Source organism: Bombyx mandarina, chromosome 22 (assembly GCF_030267445.1).
Source record: "Bombyx mandarina strain Sakado chromosome 22, ASM3026744v2".
Taxonomy (NCBI): domain Eukaryota; kingdom Metazoa; phylum Arthropoda; class Insecta; order Lepidoptera; family Bombycidae; genus Bombyx; species Bombyx mandarina.
This window is the reverse complement of record NC_143228.1, coordinates 6,073,426-6,090,370: the sequence shown is the minus strand read 5'-3', so window position 1 is coordinate 6,090,370 and position 16,945 is coordinate 6,073,426. Positions and strand designations below refer to the sequence as shown.

The 16,945-nt window shown below is 35.7% G+C and overlaps 1 protein-coding gene across 1 annotated transcript in view; it reads right to left on the bottom strand.

Moving 5' to 3' along the window:
- Nucleotides 1-2,039: 2,039 nt before the first annotated feature.
- GV1 (nuclear protein GV1) overlaps nt 2,040-16,945 on the bottom strand; it is a 46,047-nt gene continuing 31,141 nt past the window's right edge. Inside the window, exons 2-5 of the mRNA XM_028174559.2 lie at nt 6,257-6,323; nt 4,591-4,775; nt 3,614-4,007; nt 2,040-3,264 (exon numbers count right to left, since the gene is read on the bottom strand). Of these exons, the coding sequence (XP_028030360.1) occupies nt 3,208-3,264; nt 3,614-4,007; nt 4,591-4,775; nt 6,257-6,280 (660 nt within the window). The 5' untranslated portion in view covers nt 6,281-6,323 and the 3' untranslated portion in view covers nt 2,040-3,207. The remainder of the gene's footprint in view (nt 3,265-3,613; nt 4,008-4,590; nt 4,776-6,256; nt 6,324-16,945) is intronic.

Below are 16,945 nucleotides of genomic sequence, written 5' to 3'. Positions count from 1 at the left end.
AGATGGGTGGACGAGCTCACAGCCCGCCTGGTGTTAAGTGGTTACTGGAGCCCATAGACATCTACAACGTAAATGCGCCACCCACCTTGAGATATAAGTTCTAAGGTCTCAAGTATAGTTACAACGGTTGCCCCACCCTTCAAACCGAAACGCATTACTGCTTCACGGCAGAAATAGGCAGGGTGGTGGTACCTACACGTGCGGACTCACGAGAGGTCCTACCACCAGTACACATGTCTTAACTATAAAACTATGGTAACTGTATCAAAAGTGTTAACATTGAGAATGCTTATAATAACAATGCGGTGTCTGGATGACCCAAACTATTTATCAGCCTGTTTTTTCGATCATTCTCATCCAAATTCTGATCAAACTTTGTGTTTGCAGAATTAAAAGGAACATGTATTTTATCTAATAAAGTAGTGACAGGGATTTTCTATGGAGTCTTTTAATCATTTGTCACGGGTAAGCGACTAAAAATCAAGGCCTTATTTACACTAGTGGTCCAGCAATAGTCGAAATTCGACTATAATTAATTGAAATTTTATGTTTAAACATTATTTTGGTTCTATTGTCATATTTATACTTCTTTATTATAATCACAGATTTCGCCAAAACTACATTATAGATAAATAATCTGAAAAACAAATAATATTGATCTATTCTCAGTTTGACCACAAACAATAACAAAAGTTTGACCATTGACATTAAACAAATAGTATATTTATATGTATGTGTTGTATCAAATACATGGCAATGTGTGTTATGTTTCTTTTTATTGAAATAATGTATCTTTTATGCATTATTTAAAAAAATATTAGCATTGTGCACTTTTCTATATTCTCCATAAGCGTGGAAAATTTCATACTCCGCCGTCCGCGCAATTTTCGTAAAAAGGGATGCAAAGTTTTAATTCACGTATTAATTTATAGATTTCATAGTTTAGACAACTAACTAAACTAAGATTGACAATGGAATATTTAACTGGCAAAGTACCATTTGATAATATGTAGAAGCAAGTCGGAGAGGTTAAGCAAGGGTGCCGTTTCAACACGCCTTTCAACATTCATTGTGAAGATGCGGCCAACTTTGATTTTATCTCCATCAAATTGAGAACACTCAAACTTATTTTGTAAACGCTATTGTGAATTTTTCTTTTAAACCTTTTGTCCCCTTTCTACATTCAGTTGCAAACTTTATCTGTTATCAGAAGTGAATAAAGATTGAACATAAATAACAAATTAATGTCAATCGTAATTACTTATAAAAACTTATACTTAAAACTTAACTCATAAAAAACATACTCATAGAAAACGAAATAAATGATTTTGTAGGAAAGGCATAATATACAAAGTGGAGGTTGAATCTTGAATTTAAAAAAAAAGCCTATAAAAAGCGTCATATAAATAAAGTATTGTCTAAAGCTTAATTAAAAGCTTAGATACAAAGTTCTACAACGAGTTAATTTTATGTTTTTTTTCTCGATAATATAAATACGATATATTTGTTGAGTTAAGCTCGCCATTTTTTATATCTTACGCAATTATTGTAATATTAACTGTGTGTACAATAAAGAATACCTATATCGTAGGGATGAAGACTCATTCACCACCGCATGGAGAGCTTATGAATGTAATTGAAAGTTTTTTGTTCACTACGGTATCGTAAAATGAAAAACTATTTTTTTATTTAGAAGAATTTATTTTCACATTTTTTCGTTTACAAAGTAAAATTACTTGTCTTCACCTTATTCTTATTTAATCTCAAAAATTTTTGAGCAACAAATTGACGACGATCTAGAATCAGTATCAATTGGTATCTATCTGTAGACTGCGTCGGAACATTACTCCGAAAAAGCAGCGCGACACCTCTTGTCGTGACCGCTGCAAACTACATACCCGAATAGCTTATAGATGTTAGCAAAATCTCCAAAGCAGGAATCCGTGAGCGTCCTACACATCTTATGAAGCTAGCATAACCCTTTGAGGTTATTAGCAATAGATAGGCAAAAAAGACCAACAAATGGTAAAAGAAAAATCTTTGAAAAATAATATCCATTTATTTTACATATTTACAAGCGTAATTAAAACTACGGGACATACATACAAAAACGTTTGATTCGTCAAAGAATATTATTAAAAATATAAACAAAAACTTAACGACGTGAAAAATCACAAACATAAAATCGTTTCTGTAGGGAATAAAATATATACATACACCTATAACTGAACCAAATATCTGTTTTATTTTTGCTGACGAAAATCTAAAAATAGTTTATACAATGGTGTAATAAAACTTCGTCTCGCCATTGTGAACACAAAACAAATGATATTATTATATGTTCCAGATTTTTTTTTTGTGAAAATAGTCATCATAATTGTCTTTCTCGTTTCTATTTCGCAGTGGTTGAGCGACAAAATGTATCTGTCGTTACATATCATACATGCTTGCGAATGAAACAATATGTATTATATAATGACATCATTAGGTACCGTAATATTTTTGACAATAATGGAACGCCTCTACTAATTTGGATTCACCAAATTTTCCAACCTAATCCATTCCTGGTTCAAATTTTTACCATACTTCCACTTCATAATAAATGTAGTATAGCAAAACATTAAACGTCAGTTTTATAGTTTGAATGCCAAGGAGCTGCCATCAGAAAACTATTAAAACCAACATAAATAACTGAAATCACACAATCGTGAGCTGTAAATCAGAAATTTGAATGTGATTTTCACAGCTTTATATTTAACCTTGAAGACGAATTAATCATATTTTGATATGCATTCGAAAGGGTACCTTCCACGCATTACCATGTATTAAATATAAATCAATTTGCCATGACAATCCGTGAAGGACAGTTTTTGTAATACCAAATGCACATACTTATTCATTGTGCATTTAATTTCATAAGACTTCACATAGTTTTTTTTTATATATTATACACTGTCAGACGCAATTTTTATGCAATTATGTATACGATTATTTTAAATTCTGGCACTTTTATCTTAATCTTACTTAAACACTAACTACTTATGACATCGCAAGTTCATTTTGAAATTACCTGTAATACCTTATTTTCAAAATAAGAAGAAAACGAGTTTCTATTAAATACATTTCTTGATCCATATTGTTTAAAAAAGTTTTTGCACAATATGATCAGTTGCGATGTCTGTTAATTAATAAAATGTTGTTAAAATCTTAACGGTGTCGAGGAATAATATATATTGGCCATTGGTAGATGGGGAATGTTTCAACCTGTAACAAAAGAATTTAAACTTAAAACTTGTACGTATTCAAATATTTGCCACAAAATAAACACATGTAATAAGTAGACTAGTATGCTAACAAACCTTAAAATGGAGTTACAAATACTAGACATGAATTTCAAAATAAATAGTTTGAATGTTGTTTCAGATTTAATGTTCTTATATTAAAGATATTCAATAAAAATCCCTTATAATAATAACGTTGTAATTTTCCAAGAACATGCTCTACATGTCAGTGTTAACCAATTTTATTTTATATTAATGATAAACCTATTTCTTTTATGTTCATCAATTTTGTGATAAGCTAAACTCCAGTTCTGATAAAAATAGTTGATTACCTCTTGCGTGTTTCTTGTAGTTCTCTTTGCGGCTTCCTTCTCATATTTCCACTGAGAATCACTGGCAGAGTATTTACTAGTCTCATCGACTTGATCGGTTTCAATACGATTTAGTTTCGAATCATCCTGTTTACTTTTTTCTATTTTTTGCTCATTGAGATATAAAGGAACAAAATATCTCAGACCAACACCTGGTAAGCTTTGAGAACTTAAGAATTGGGCTGGTGTGAAATAGTTTTGGGTGGGTTCTGCCTGTATTGGCTGAACTGTTCGTCGGTTTGGTATGTAGGAGTTGACGAATTTTTGAGCATTGGTTAGAGATAGAGGAGGAGCAGTTGGAACGTTGTATACGATATGCGTGTATCGAGGTTGAGATTTGAAGGGCTGGGGTCTCCTGTGAACAATATGAATTAGTTATTAACAAACTAATATATCCATATAAAGATGTGTATTCCAATTAATTGTTTTATTTGTTGGACCGTTTAAGTTTTCGTGGCCTAAAGGCTTAGATGCCTGGTGCATTCATATCTAGCGATGAAATGGTGTTCGAATCCCGCAGGCGGGTACCAATTTTTTAAATGAAATGCGTACTTAAAAATGTTCATATTGACTTCCAAGGTGAAGGAATAACATCGTGTAATAAAAATCAAACCTGCAAAATTATAATTTTCGTAATTACTGGTGGTGGGACCTCTTGTCAGTCCGTACGGGTAGGTACCACCACTCTGCCTATTTTCGCCATGAAGAAGTAATGCGTTTCGGTTTGAAGGGTAGGGCAGCCGTTGTAACCATACTGAGACATATATCTCAAGGTAGGTGGCGCATTTACATTGTAGATGTCTATGGGCTCCAGTAACCACTTAACACCAGATGGGCTGTGAGCTCGTCCACCCACCTAAGCAATAAAAATAAGGCATTTTTATTGTCAAATTAATTTGTTAATTATTTGTTTGCGTATTTTTATTTATTGACATTACCATTGAGCGTTGGGGTCTGGTGCGTCATTAGACCTTTCTTCCCAAACCGGTGCGGGAGCTCGATACGGCTGCGGTGGAGGCAGCGACGGCTCAGGGACCGGTGGCTCGATGGGCCCACCCTTCGTGCCGAACTTCACCATGATGCCGTGTACACTGGACGCGTACACCATCAGGCACGTCAGCAACTGTAAATCGGTGACGTTAATAACGATTCATGTAACAGTTTAATTATCAAACATAGCGTATACAGTTTAATGGTCCAACAAGTTAGACCTCAAAACAACAATTCTAAAGAGCCCTCACTGTCGTGTCTCAAGTTGGGTAACCACATTCACGTTGTGATTTCTACTTAATATCAAATATGCCGTGAGTTCATTCACTCATCTAGACAATAAAAAACAATTAATGTTGTTTTTTTTTGTAATAATGTTCACTTGATGCCTCAGTTTCCATTAAAGAATTTAATATGTATTAATAAATCTATAGAATCTAACTCATCAACTAACATTAATTTGTAGTCTCATAATATCGTTTTAAAAAATAATAATTACAAAGTACACTGTTAAAGTTTTACGGCCATAAATTAAATAGATTATGGTTGTAGTTGCAGTAAAAATGTGAGAAAGAAATGTCTTAGTTTTATTACCAATTAAATTTAATTACAATATAGTAGACTAGATCTCAAAAGCCTTGATTCAATTTCCCACACTAACATCTTCCCCCTTCGTTGTGTAAACAAGTACGTACGGGTTTTTGCACAAATTTTTATCTATTAGTCTTTGGATTGCGTATCTCTTTATGTTAGTGGACGCCATTGTTAACGTAGTTAGCACATAAACTTTTGTAACCTTCTGAATTACCAAAGTGGTATTAAAATACGCGTACACGCTTTATCATTGAATCTATACTATTTTATTAACTTGTGTATCTAACCAGCTCGAAATCGTTGCGGTTAAATTAATGATCCGCGGCTTTGTGTAGTAACAAGCAAAAAGTGTCATTCAATATTAAATCTTCATGGACGTAAGATTATGATTATGTTTTCCCACTTCTGATTTTGTCTTAATTATATTAAACAACTTTGCTTTATGCTAACCTCGGATTCAATTGAATAATTCTAATAATGAAACAAGTAGCACTGTTCAGGACAAAAGTAGCATATACTAAAGATACATCTAAATAATATAATACTTTTCGAAACTCAAATTTCCAGAAATACTTACAGTCAAGAATTTATCTAATCCACTGGCATAAATAAAATTATTACATTTCAAAAATAAATTTTTAGCTAATGAAGTGTTTTTTTTTCTTAATTATTAAGACGAGTGAACCAGCTCACAGCCGACCTGGTGTTAAGTCGCTTTTAGAGACCATGGACATCGACAACGTAAATGCCAAACTATCTTGAGATATGAGTTATAAGTCTCAGTTATACCTACAGTGCAATTAGCTTATAAGGTTTATTAACAATCACAGCCCACTGAGTTTCTCGTCGAATCTTCTCAGTGGACCGCGATTCCGATCCGGTGGTAGGTTCAGCGAAGAAATGCCCTTGCTAGTGCTAGAAAAGAGGCCAGGCTGAGCCCGTGAGCTGGTATACACGTCCGATGAAGCTAGGATAACCCCTCGAGGTTACTAGTATAGGTGGGTAAAAAAAATAACAAACCTGTAATCTCGTAGTCGATGTCATGTTTTTTCTAACTGAAGCTCTCTACTTTCGCATACGTTTAAGCCTGCAACAAATATTTAAGCTCTTGAATAATATTGATACCTCGCTTACAGATAAAGTTAGTATTAAGAAAAGTGACATACGGTGGCGGTTTACTTTAAAAATTATTGAGATTTTATCTCCTGACGTAATCAGCACTGACAAAATTATTATTGGTTTTCATAAATGGTTCCGAATAGTCTGTTTTGTTTTCTTACTTTTTCGTTATTTATTTATCCTATTGTATCATTTCATTATTTTTATTTACATCTATGGATACATTACCATTAATTCGTAAGTATAATTTAATCATTTATCATTTTTTGTCTTTTTTTGAACGTTGGTGAACTGATAAACAATGTTCTTGTTGTAGAAATTTATAATGAAGTAGTTTATTTTACTTTAAGGCTTGTGGATCTTAAGAAACTATAGATTTTCAGCCAATCGTAATTTTATGGTCAAATAGATTTACAAAAATTTGTCTATCACAAAATCCTGCCGACTGGACCCGTACTCGTCCACCTGCCCTGATGAACCTGGAAAGACCTTGTCCACCAATAATAATTCCAAGCTAAAAAAAAGTTTAATGCAAAAAAAAAAATCATTCAATTACTGGAGGAGTATAGTATAATTTCTTGATGTGAACTCAACACAAAATTGTAGCCATTAGTGTTAGAAAATTTAAAGTAATTTTTGTAACAACTTCCGTATTGCCTTCATTTCGGGGTGGTTGTTATTTTAACAATAGAGAAGAATTTTGAAGAATCCAGGTCAAATTCGATGAACCGTTTCTATGATATAAAGCGAGTGAGTTACACATTATGAAATGCTTAGAAGAAGATATGTGAACTGGTTCTTGGTATCTTTAACACGCATCACAATACTGGGGAAATAGAGCCTCGCATTTTGTTACGGTTCACGTATGATTAGTTGATAACATAGCTCGTTCTTGTTTTGTAATACAGACACGACAGGGATGCGAAGTAGTGTGAAATTGGAACAATGTCACACATTGTTCTGTGACTTTCTTACATACGTACTTGAAACAATACTAAAAATAAATAAATACTGTTGATTCTAATAAATTCGTTGTCCGTTTCAGCTGATTTTATTATTATAAAATTAATGTCTCGTCGAAAGGAATCTGTCTCATCGGGGAAATCGAAGAACTTATCAATTTCCGTACAAAAAAATAAGATATTTTTTATTTATTGCTTAGATGGGTGGACGAGCTCACAGCCCACCTGGTGTTAAGTGGTTATTGGAGCCCATAGACATCCACAACGTAAATGCGCCACCCACCTTGAGATATAAGTTCTAAGGTCTCACGTATAGTTACAACGGCTGCCCCACCCTTCAAGCCGAAACGCATTACTGCTTCACGGCAGAAATAGGCAGGGTGGTGGTACCCACCCGCGCGGACTCACAAGAGGTCCTACAACCAGTAAATTTCGGAGAATCTAATAAATCTGATAAATTTCGGAGAAAGATTTTTTTCATAGACTATCAACCTTTAACAGAACCAAAACGGATATTCAATAAGATTACTGCCATTTGATATAACAAATATCGATAATCAAAGTCCACTCTTAGAAACAATGCTTCAATGCCAACAATTCTACCAGAATGTTCCATGATTTGCCAATCATCTTATTTACTTTCAATATTGCTTTGATATTAACTTGCTCTTAGTAATTAAAGTTAATGGCCCTACTAAAATGAGGCTCTAAAGCTGTAGCTTTTGAATTGTTCGAAATACAAAACGTCACCTCCTGGAAAAGCATTATAATTTCCTCTACATCAAATATTTGCAAACTTTGCTAAGAGATTCAAGGCTTGTTTTTTTTATAACAAGGTACTAACGTCCTTAGCAGACCTCTTTTAAAATGAGACGTTAATGTAGTACATAACTATATCAAAATGTATTCAGTTATACATTAAAAAGCACAAAACATAAAAAAGCATTATTATGAACTTTGAATGAGAATCTAACACAGTAACTGTACGAAGCTTACGAAACATAATATGCTAATAATATATTAATGTATCGCAACAGAACATTAAAAGAACGAGTGCCAAAGTACGTATTTTGGCACACGGCTTGACACACATACGCGTTAAGAATAAATAAGTCGATTTCTCGATTACATTTGCCGTATTTAAGACTGCCCCCGAAGTAATCTTTGATTAATGTTCACTGTATTTTAATGTTATAAAGATGCCATGTTTTATACATTACCTCGTTATATCAAACTATAAAAGGAGAACCAGGTGACATTAATATCTCAAAGGTTAAAAGGTGTCATGTCAGATGAAAAATTACGATCTCATCGTATTAATTAGTCTGACTCCTTTTGTGAAATGTTGATAACATTATTACCTGCTTTCTTTAATTAAAAATGAAAACGCGATTTATTTAAATTATACAGGCATTTAAACATCGACAATTATTTATTTGACAAGAACGACAAATGTCACGTTCCGTACGCAGTTCAGAAATAACTTAGCGTTTTTCGAAAATTAAGGAGAAATTGAAATCAGGTTCATTGGAAAGGGCAATAACTATTTATACGCTGCAGTACAAACGAACTATATGAAATAAAATTCAAGTAAGACAATCACTGTGTGAACTGTCTATTTTGGTATGATTGTTGAAACTCCTCACAACATGCCCGCGTGCTGGATATGAGGGACTGCGGAAGCCACCCATTATTATAATCCCCTGTGTTCTCACTCGTAAGTCCAATCCCCGCCCTTGAAAGAAGAGGTAGGACGGGTCAACGCAGATAATACTGCAACTAGACATAAGGCTCATCCCAAGGACGCCTGATCGATGGAGTCGTGGGCGAAAACGATTTGACATAGCCGATCACACTGAGCAGCTAATCAGGCCACCCAGATGGTACAGTCGGTGTTCCGAGATACATCGCTGTTCTAGAACCAGCTCGCCAGATAGTTATGAGGTATACCGCTAACAGATCGGTCTTTACGTAAGCTTTGTACGCACGGCCAAACCGTCTTTAGCCGCCCTTAGCTTGGTCTTGGAAACAGCTACCAATATTCCAATTGCTTATGTAAATGACCAGATGAGCATTTTTCCCAGGCTCTCCGAATTGATTCTCATTTAATCAATCTCAAAAATATTCCGACACCAGTTACCTATTCCACCCACAAAACGTGCATAACTGCTTCATGAACGAAATGATAACAGATATATAATAGACAAAGTAACAGTAGTAGATATCAAAACATTTTACTGAAGATTTCGCACTAATTTGCATAATTATGTCATAAAATTGATTGACTTGATAGTGCCGTAATCAGTCCTCTAATTGCTGGACTGAGGGTCGTAGGTTCGATTCCCAAATCGGATAAACGTTCGAGCAGGGTTATATCTACTTAAATGTATATCAGTTTCTGACACCCGCAGGAAATCCTACTTTGGAGCCAGATGACCGTGTTATTCGCCTTTATTAATATTTCAAATTATTTTTATAATAAAATGAATTTTCAATGTTTTAGTTTATGGTAAGTAAGACTTAAACGCAGAAGAAAGTCATCCTACATTATATTTACGCTAAATTATTTTGATTACGGCTTTAATAGTAAGATTGTTGTTGTTCTAATGCCTTTGAGATTTCGACATGATCGTTGACAGTAGTATTCATCTTCAGTACTGGTAACTAAATCTGTTATATTTTACAATTTATATTCCGACGCGACCGTTTGTGCTTTGCTTTATTGCTTGAAAAATGCTTTTACAAAACACAATTCCGTGTTTTTTGAAAGTAATATTTTTGTATTACTTCTATTACATCACAAAATTATAGGTATTTATACATCATATAACATTAGTTTTATCAAATATTTTTGATATTAAATTAATGATAAAATAAACAAACTATTCCTTTTTTAAATATTTTCAATCAAATACTAAATAGAAAGGAAAGTGAATTTAAACAGAAAAAGACACTAGTGCTTAGTAAATACGATTTAAAATTAAGATATTAAATTAAATTTCCATAAAATTTTTAAGTAACAACATTTTTACGACTTTTTTTGTAGCGTTCCCATGAAATTATAAAGTTTATTGGAACTTAAGTTATTTACGGAAATATCTGTCTGGCTTCGCAATCAACTTGTAAGCATCACTTTTTAGGCAATTTTAATACATAATTCATTTAGTTTGATTTAAGAGATTTGAAGAATTAATAGAACGTTGTTGATGAAGCGTATACTGCTAAGCTTAACACATTTCATAGAAGGAAATATGATAATATACAGTCACTAGTCCAAGTATTGAAAAAAACAAGATCGGTATTGAGTATTAGGTCATTTTAATTCAATCAGTATAGATAGGGCAGTTGAAATCAAAGTCCATCTGGTGTTAAGCGGCAAGAGTTGCCTATAAAAAACATTAACACCGCTTGCTGACTCTAGATAAAAGATGTAAGTCGTTTGAAGGATTTGGTTAATCACTTTACTCCTGCTGTAATTGATTGACCCTGAGCTGAAACTTAGTTTACGGGCACTTTTTGCTGGTGGTAGAACGTCTTCTGACTCGGAACGGGTAGGTACCACCACCCTGCCAATGTCTGTCGTGAAGCAGTAATACGTCTGGGCTTGAAGGGTGAGGCACCCGTTTTATTTTCAAAACTGAGACCTTAAAACTCTTATCTCCAGGTGGGTATTTACGTTGTAGATGTCTATGGGCCAGGGTATCTACTTAACACTAAGTGGGCCGTGAACTCTTCCACCCGCCTAAGTAACAAAAAGAAAACAAAATAAAAATCATAGTATGAGGATAATGCTTGTGAATATTTTTGAATGAGCTTGATTTTTGGACACACATATTTTGTAACAAAAAGCGTTTTATTCCTGTGAAGCTTTGCCTTCATTTAAATACTAACAGTCTTTAGGTAATTACTATAATTATCTGTCTAAACAGATAGCGATTTATTGAAATGCCATAAATAAAAAATAAAAAGTAATAAACCTTACAATTAGCCCCCTTATCGCTTAGAGGGGCCTTACTGTCAAATATTTCATTCAAATGTACATAAGAAAAGCGACTATTTAATATAGTGGACGTTTGGTTCATTATAAAAGTAGCTATTCACAAAATTTAATTAATTTTTATTATTATTAAACAATTAATAGCTGTGACTATACTGAGACCTTAGAACTATATCTCAAGGTGTGTGGTGCATTTACGTTGTAGATGTCTATGGGCTCCAGTAACCACTTAACACGAGGTGGGCTGTGAGCTCGTCCACACATCTAAGCAATAAAAAAAAAAGAAATATTATTTATATTTATTTATTTATTATTAAACAAATATATTAAAGCGGCGCAGCTTCGGATACTGTATCACAAAACGAAACGGTTTTTGAAAATTACTCAAACGAATGCCATAATCAAAGTCCAAGAATATCAACAGGTGTGTTTGGTGTAATCGCCCTTACAATCATAATAATTATCCGAAATAATTTCCGTCTTTCAAGTACACTGTGCCTTGTATTGTACAATGCATTCATTTATAGTTTAGAAGCTTGAGTATTTTAACAAAATTATGACGATTACTTCATTTCTGCTTGCCAAATACTTAACAAAGCAATGAATGTATTGCCATGTATTGTATGTACATTTATGATTATTTGTTCTGACAGACTGATTTATTAACGCAGAGCCTAAGCTGCACTAAGACTATAAAGCAAAAGCAAAATACATCATTTATTTAACAATTTATTATTAAGTAATTCACGCCGGCAATCCGTTTTCGTAACGCGGTGTTACTTTAATTTAATTGCGGTGACTGAACTTTAACCTGAATTAAATGCTTACTAAAATTAGCAAATAATTGACAACGACAGATTAAATCAAATATTAAGTTAAAGTGGTAGTAGGACCTCTTGTGAGTCCGCACGGGTAGGTACCACCGCCCCGCCTATTTCTGCCGTGAAGCAGTAATGCGTTTCGGTTTGAAGGGTGGGGCAGCCCTTGTGACTATACTGAGACCTTAGAACTATATCTCAAGGTGTGTGGCGCATTTACGTTGTAGATGTCTATGGGCTCTAGTAACCACTTAACACCAGGTGGGCTGTGAGCTCGTTCACTTTTCTACGCTATAAAAAATCATTTTCGATATTAATTTAATGTGTACATCGTTTATTTACATCACCTTAATGATGCTTAAAAACAAATGTAGTTCTAGTATATAATAAATTTATGATAAACTTAAAAGATTTTTAGTGGCAATACGGCTAAGTGCCCGAAAATATAGTTTCGACAAGATAGTAGTCGGTAAGCGAGCTTGACAAAAATTAGAAAATGGCGCCTTGTTCTAGGAACATCAATTTTGGTATTCAGATGTAGATATCACGAGGGGACATTTTAATTTTAAGACAGCAATTGTATTGATTCGTAATTTATTAACTTTATTTTTGTATTACACACACCATTCTTTAAAGGTTTTTTACCACGACTTTCTCATTTAATGAGTTCCCTACCCTATTTATTGCTTTAGTTTTCACTACATCAGTCACACGTTCTTTATCAATATGTTCTTAACGCGTTATGTCCATTAATAGCTCCCGCAATGAAGGAATAACAACACTTCACTGTCATCACCATCATGACCACTGTCAAACCATATGTGTCATTATAAAATAATAAGAAACAAATGAGTAGGTAGCATTACCCTGCCCATTTAAAGGGCATGTTGGGGAGTTTCTTACACTAGGTGTAATAACATCGAACCGTAGGGCTACTTCAGTTAAGTTATACGGGGGAGAATTTATTTTTTGACAAATTTAATTTGCTGTCTTAAAATTAAAATGTCCCCTCGTGATATCTACATCTGAATACCAAAATTGATGTTCCTAGAACAAGGCGCCATTTTCTAATTTTTGTCAAGCTCGCTTACCAACTACTATCTTGTCGAAACTATATTTTCGGGCACTTAGCCGTATTGCCACTAAAAATCTTTTAAGTTTATCATAAATTTATTATATACAAGAACTACATTTGTTTTTAAGCATCATTAAGGTGATGTAAATAAACGATGTACACATTAAATTAATATCGAAAATGATTTTTTATAGCGTAGAAGAGTGAACGAGCTTACGGGTGGTGTAAAGCAGCTACTGGAACCCAGAAACATTAAGACGTTAACGTCACTTCCTTGCTAGGTGATGTTCCAATCTCAACTGTATTGTATAACAGCCGTCCCACCCTCAAAACCGAAATGAATGACTGCTTCGCGAAAGATAATTGGCGGATGGAGAGATAAGAACGGGCTTACTATACACCCCACCATTGCCATTTGGAAATCCCGGTATGATACTCAGAGATCACCGTAGTCCATTTGCGAGCTAATCCTTTACTGACCTTTTACGACACTCAGGAAAAATATTGGGCGGTACTGTTCACACATCCAAACATTCATATTATACCTAGTCAGGTTATAAATTCTGTCACATGTTTAATGTAAAATAATTGAAACATGTTTATTCATTATGTAACCATTCATATACCAAAATGAACTTAACAAAACATAGATTCTTATGACACTAAAGTTTATTCAAAATGACCTCCGTGATTTTGAATACAGGCCTTCAATCTGCGCGGCCAGTCGTCTATCGCAGCACGAACGAGGTCCATGTCAATATCGGCGGCTGCCTTAATCAAGGATGTCTTGAGTGACTCTAAATTGGGATGAGGCTTTGAGCACGCCTTTTCCTCCAAGTGTTGCCATATCTTGTAATCTAACGGATTCAAATCTGGACTGGAGGAGGACCAGTCTTCGTGCCGGATGAAGTCGATTTCACGCGCCGCCAGCCAGTCTTGTGTGCTCTTCGCTCTATGAGCTGGCGCCGAATCTTGTTGGGATACCCAGTGCCTGTTATTGAACATGGTATGAGAAACAGGTTCCACAAGGTTCGTCAGGACTGTATTTTGATACACAACTGCATTCGTTTTTACACCTTTCTCACAAAAATGTACCTCTGTTAAGCCCCAATAAGAAACTCCCAACCATACCATGAGCGAGGATGGAAAATGACCTCGTTGGACACGCGGAATATGGTTGCTCGCTTCTTCACTACTGTGTGCGTACACCTTATCATTTTGTTTGTTGTAGCTCTCTTCTAAGGTAAAAATTTTTTCATCCGAAAAAAGAATTTCCCGATATTTTTTTCCCGCGTACCGCTTCAACAAAGCGCGGCATCTCTTCAGTCTCAGGTCCATTAGACGAGCATTCAAACGATGTCCTGTTTTTCTTCGATATGCCCGAAGCCCTAAGTCTTCATTTAACACCCTTTTCACCTTGGTTCTGCTTAACCCCATCTGAAGGGCCAATAGTTTCTGCTTACGTTTGGGATTTCTTTGAATTCGCGCCTTTACAGCTTTTATCACTGCTGGAGTCCTAACAGACCGAGGGCGACCCCTTCTTGACCTGTCATCTACACTAGAGTCTTCATTGTATCGTTTGATGGTACGATAAACGAATCTTTTGGTTATATTCAAATTTTTCAGTATGTTAAAAATTTAAATTGGCGCGTAACCGCAACGATGCAACGCAATAACTGCAACACGGTCTTCTTTAAGCGTCCACTCCATATTTAAAAATGAGTAAAATTCTAAAAGTATACATTTTTATTTTCATGAACAATTCGAAATTCGAATTCAATAAACTTTTTTGTGGCCAGCATTCTAAAAGAAAAGTTTTTACTGTGTGACAATACTTATGACCTGACTAATTATATATACTAGGCTACACTAAAAGTATCGGGAATGGAATATTTCCACTGTTCCTGTCATATTAAAATCTTTTTAATTGAAAACTCCTTGGTTTTAAAAATCGAATACCATTTATTTATTTAAAAAAAGATTCTCGGTCTTGTCATGAGGTTTTGTCAAACGTGTTTAGTCGTTGAGAAAATGGAATTGACTCGAGAAAATTCAAGAGCGATGATTTCATTCTTCAAACCGAAACGCATTACTGCTTCACGGCAGAAATACCTACCTACCCGTGCGGACTCACAAGAGGTCCTACCACCAGTCAGATATTTAATCGCGTCACTCCAAATCACACAAGCTATTAATCTTTAACATCCATTACGCCTTATTATAAGAATTTATGGATGTCAGAAGTATGTTTACATCTCTGGTTCGGGATATTATTAATGGAATAACACTAGGATATCCTCTATTCTCTAAAAGCTATCATAGGTCAGTTCCTGTTGACAAAAAGGGTAAAAATATATAAGTATTATTGTGTATCTGTATATTCATCTTCTACTGTTAGATGATAAGCATTTTATTAAGTATAAATTTTGTGAATTGACTTGTTATTGACTTAATTTAAAAATTGGTGAAAGTTGAGTACTTTGTTTGTGTAGTTAATGATTAAGTAAACAGACAAACTTAGGTAAGTAATTTACTTATGTTTGTTGAGACTGCAAGACTAGATCCCGCGCATTCTTTAATTTTTTTTTTTTTTTTTCCTACCTATGCTGATAGCCTTGAGAGGCTATTTCAGCTTCGCCCTAACGTTAGTAGGTGAGCTCGCGGGGCTCAACTGGAGAGTTGCTAACACTGACCCTAGCAAGAGCAGTGCTTCGCAGAATCTACCACCGGATCGGAATCGCGACCCACTGAGAAGATCCGGCGAGAAACTCAGTGGGCTGTGTCTATGGGTTAGTTCGCTCGTCGAACCCTTCGTCGCAAGCGACGGGTTCGACGAGGACGGTGACCGGTGCTTGTGGTGCCTAAAAGCACCGTTAATGGATCAGGAGGATCCGTAATGACGTGCTTTGGGCGACGTCGACGGTTTACCATTCGGTCTACTGGGTCGGGTATGTAATTTCCAGCGGCTACGATGAGAGGGTTCTCATGTCGTGCCGCCTTCTCAAAATGGCGCAGCGATGCCGACTGTAGATACTTACTAAAAGAGTCGAGCTCCAGGTCGTCGTGGAGATCCACATTCCTAAGGAACCAAGGCGCTCCGACGGCTATCCTGCAGAATCGTGATTGAATAACCTGAAGGGATTTCAAGTTGGTGCGGGCTGCGTGAGCGAACACTACGCTTGCATACGTCATGACGGGGCGTATACAAGTTTTGTAGAGAGTTACCTTATTACGGAGGGACAGTTTGCTTCGACTACAAAGCATTGGATAGAGTCGTCCTAGAATAAACGCGGCGCGGTCGCGTACCGTTTTTATATGGGGACGGAATGTCATCCCTCTGTCGAGGGTGACGCCTAGATATTTGACCTTCGAGACCCACGGAATGGGCTGGCCAAAGAGAGTGATGGGACTAACGGCGGAGGTGTTTGCGCGCCTACTACGGAGTGGGATGCTCGAAGTGATGTTCGGAGGGCGACCCCTTTTGAAGAGCACCGCTGCGCTTTTCGTGGGGTTGATGTCTATTCGCCACTTCCGGAACCACTGTCCCAGGGTGGCTACTGCGATCTGGAGTCGCCGATGAAGCAGCGACATCTTCCTACACGAGTAGTAGATAGCCGTGTCATCGGCGAAGAGCGCTAGATGGGTCTCCGGCGACCGGGGTATATCATTGATATACAAACTAAATAATAACGGGGAGAGCGCGGAGCCTTGCGGGACTCCGGCGGTCAGTTGACGGGG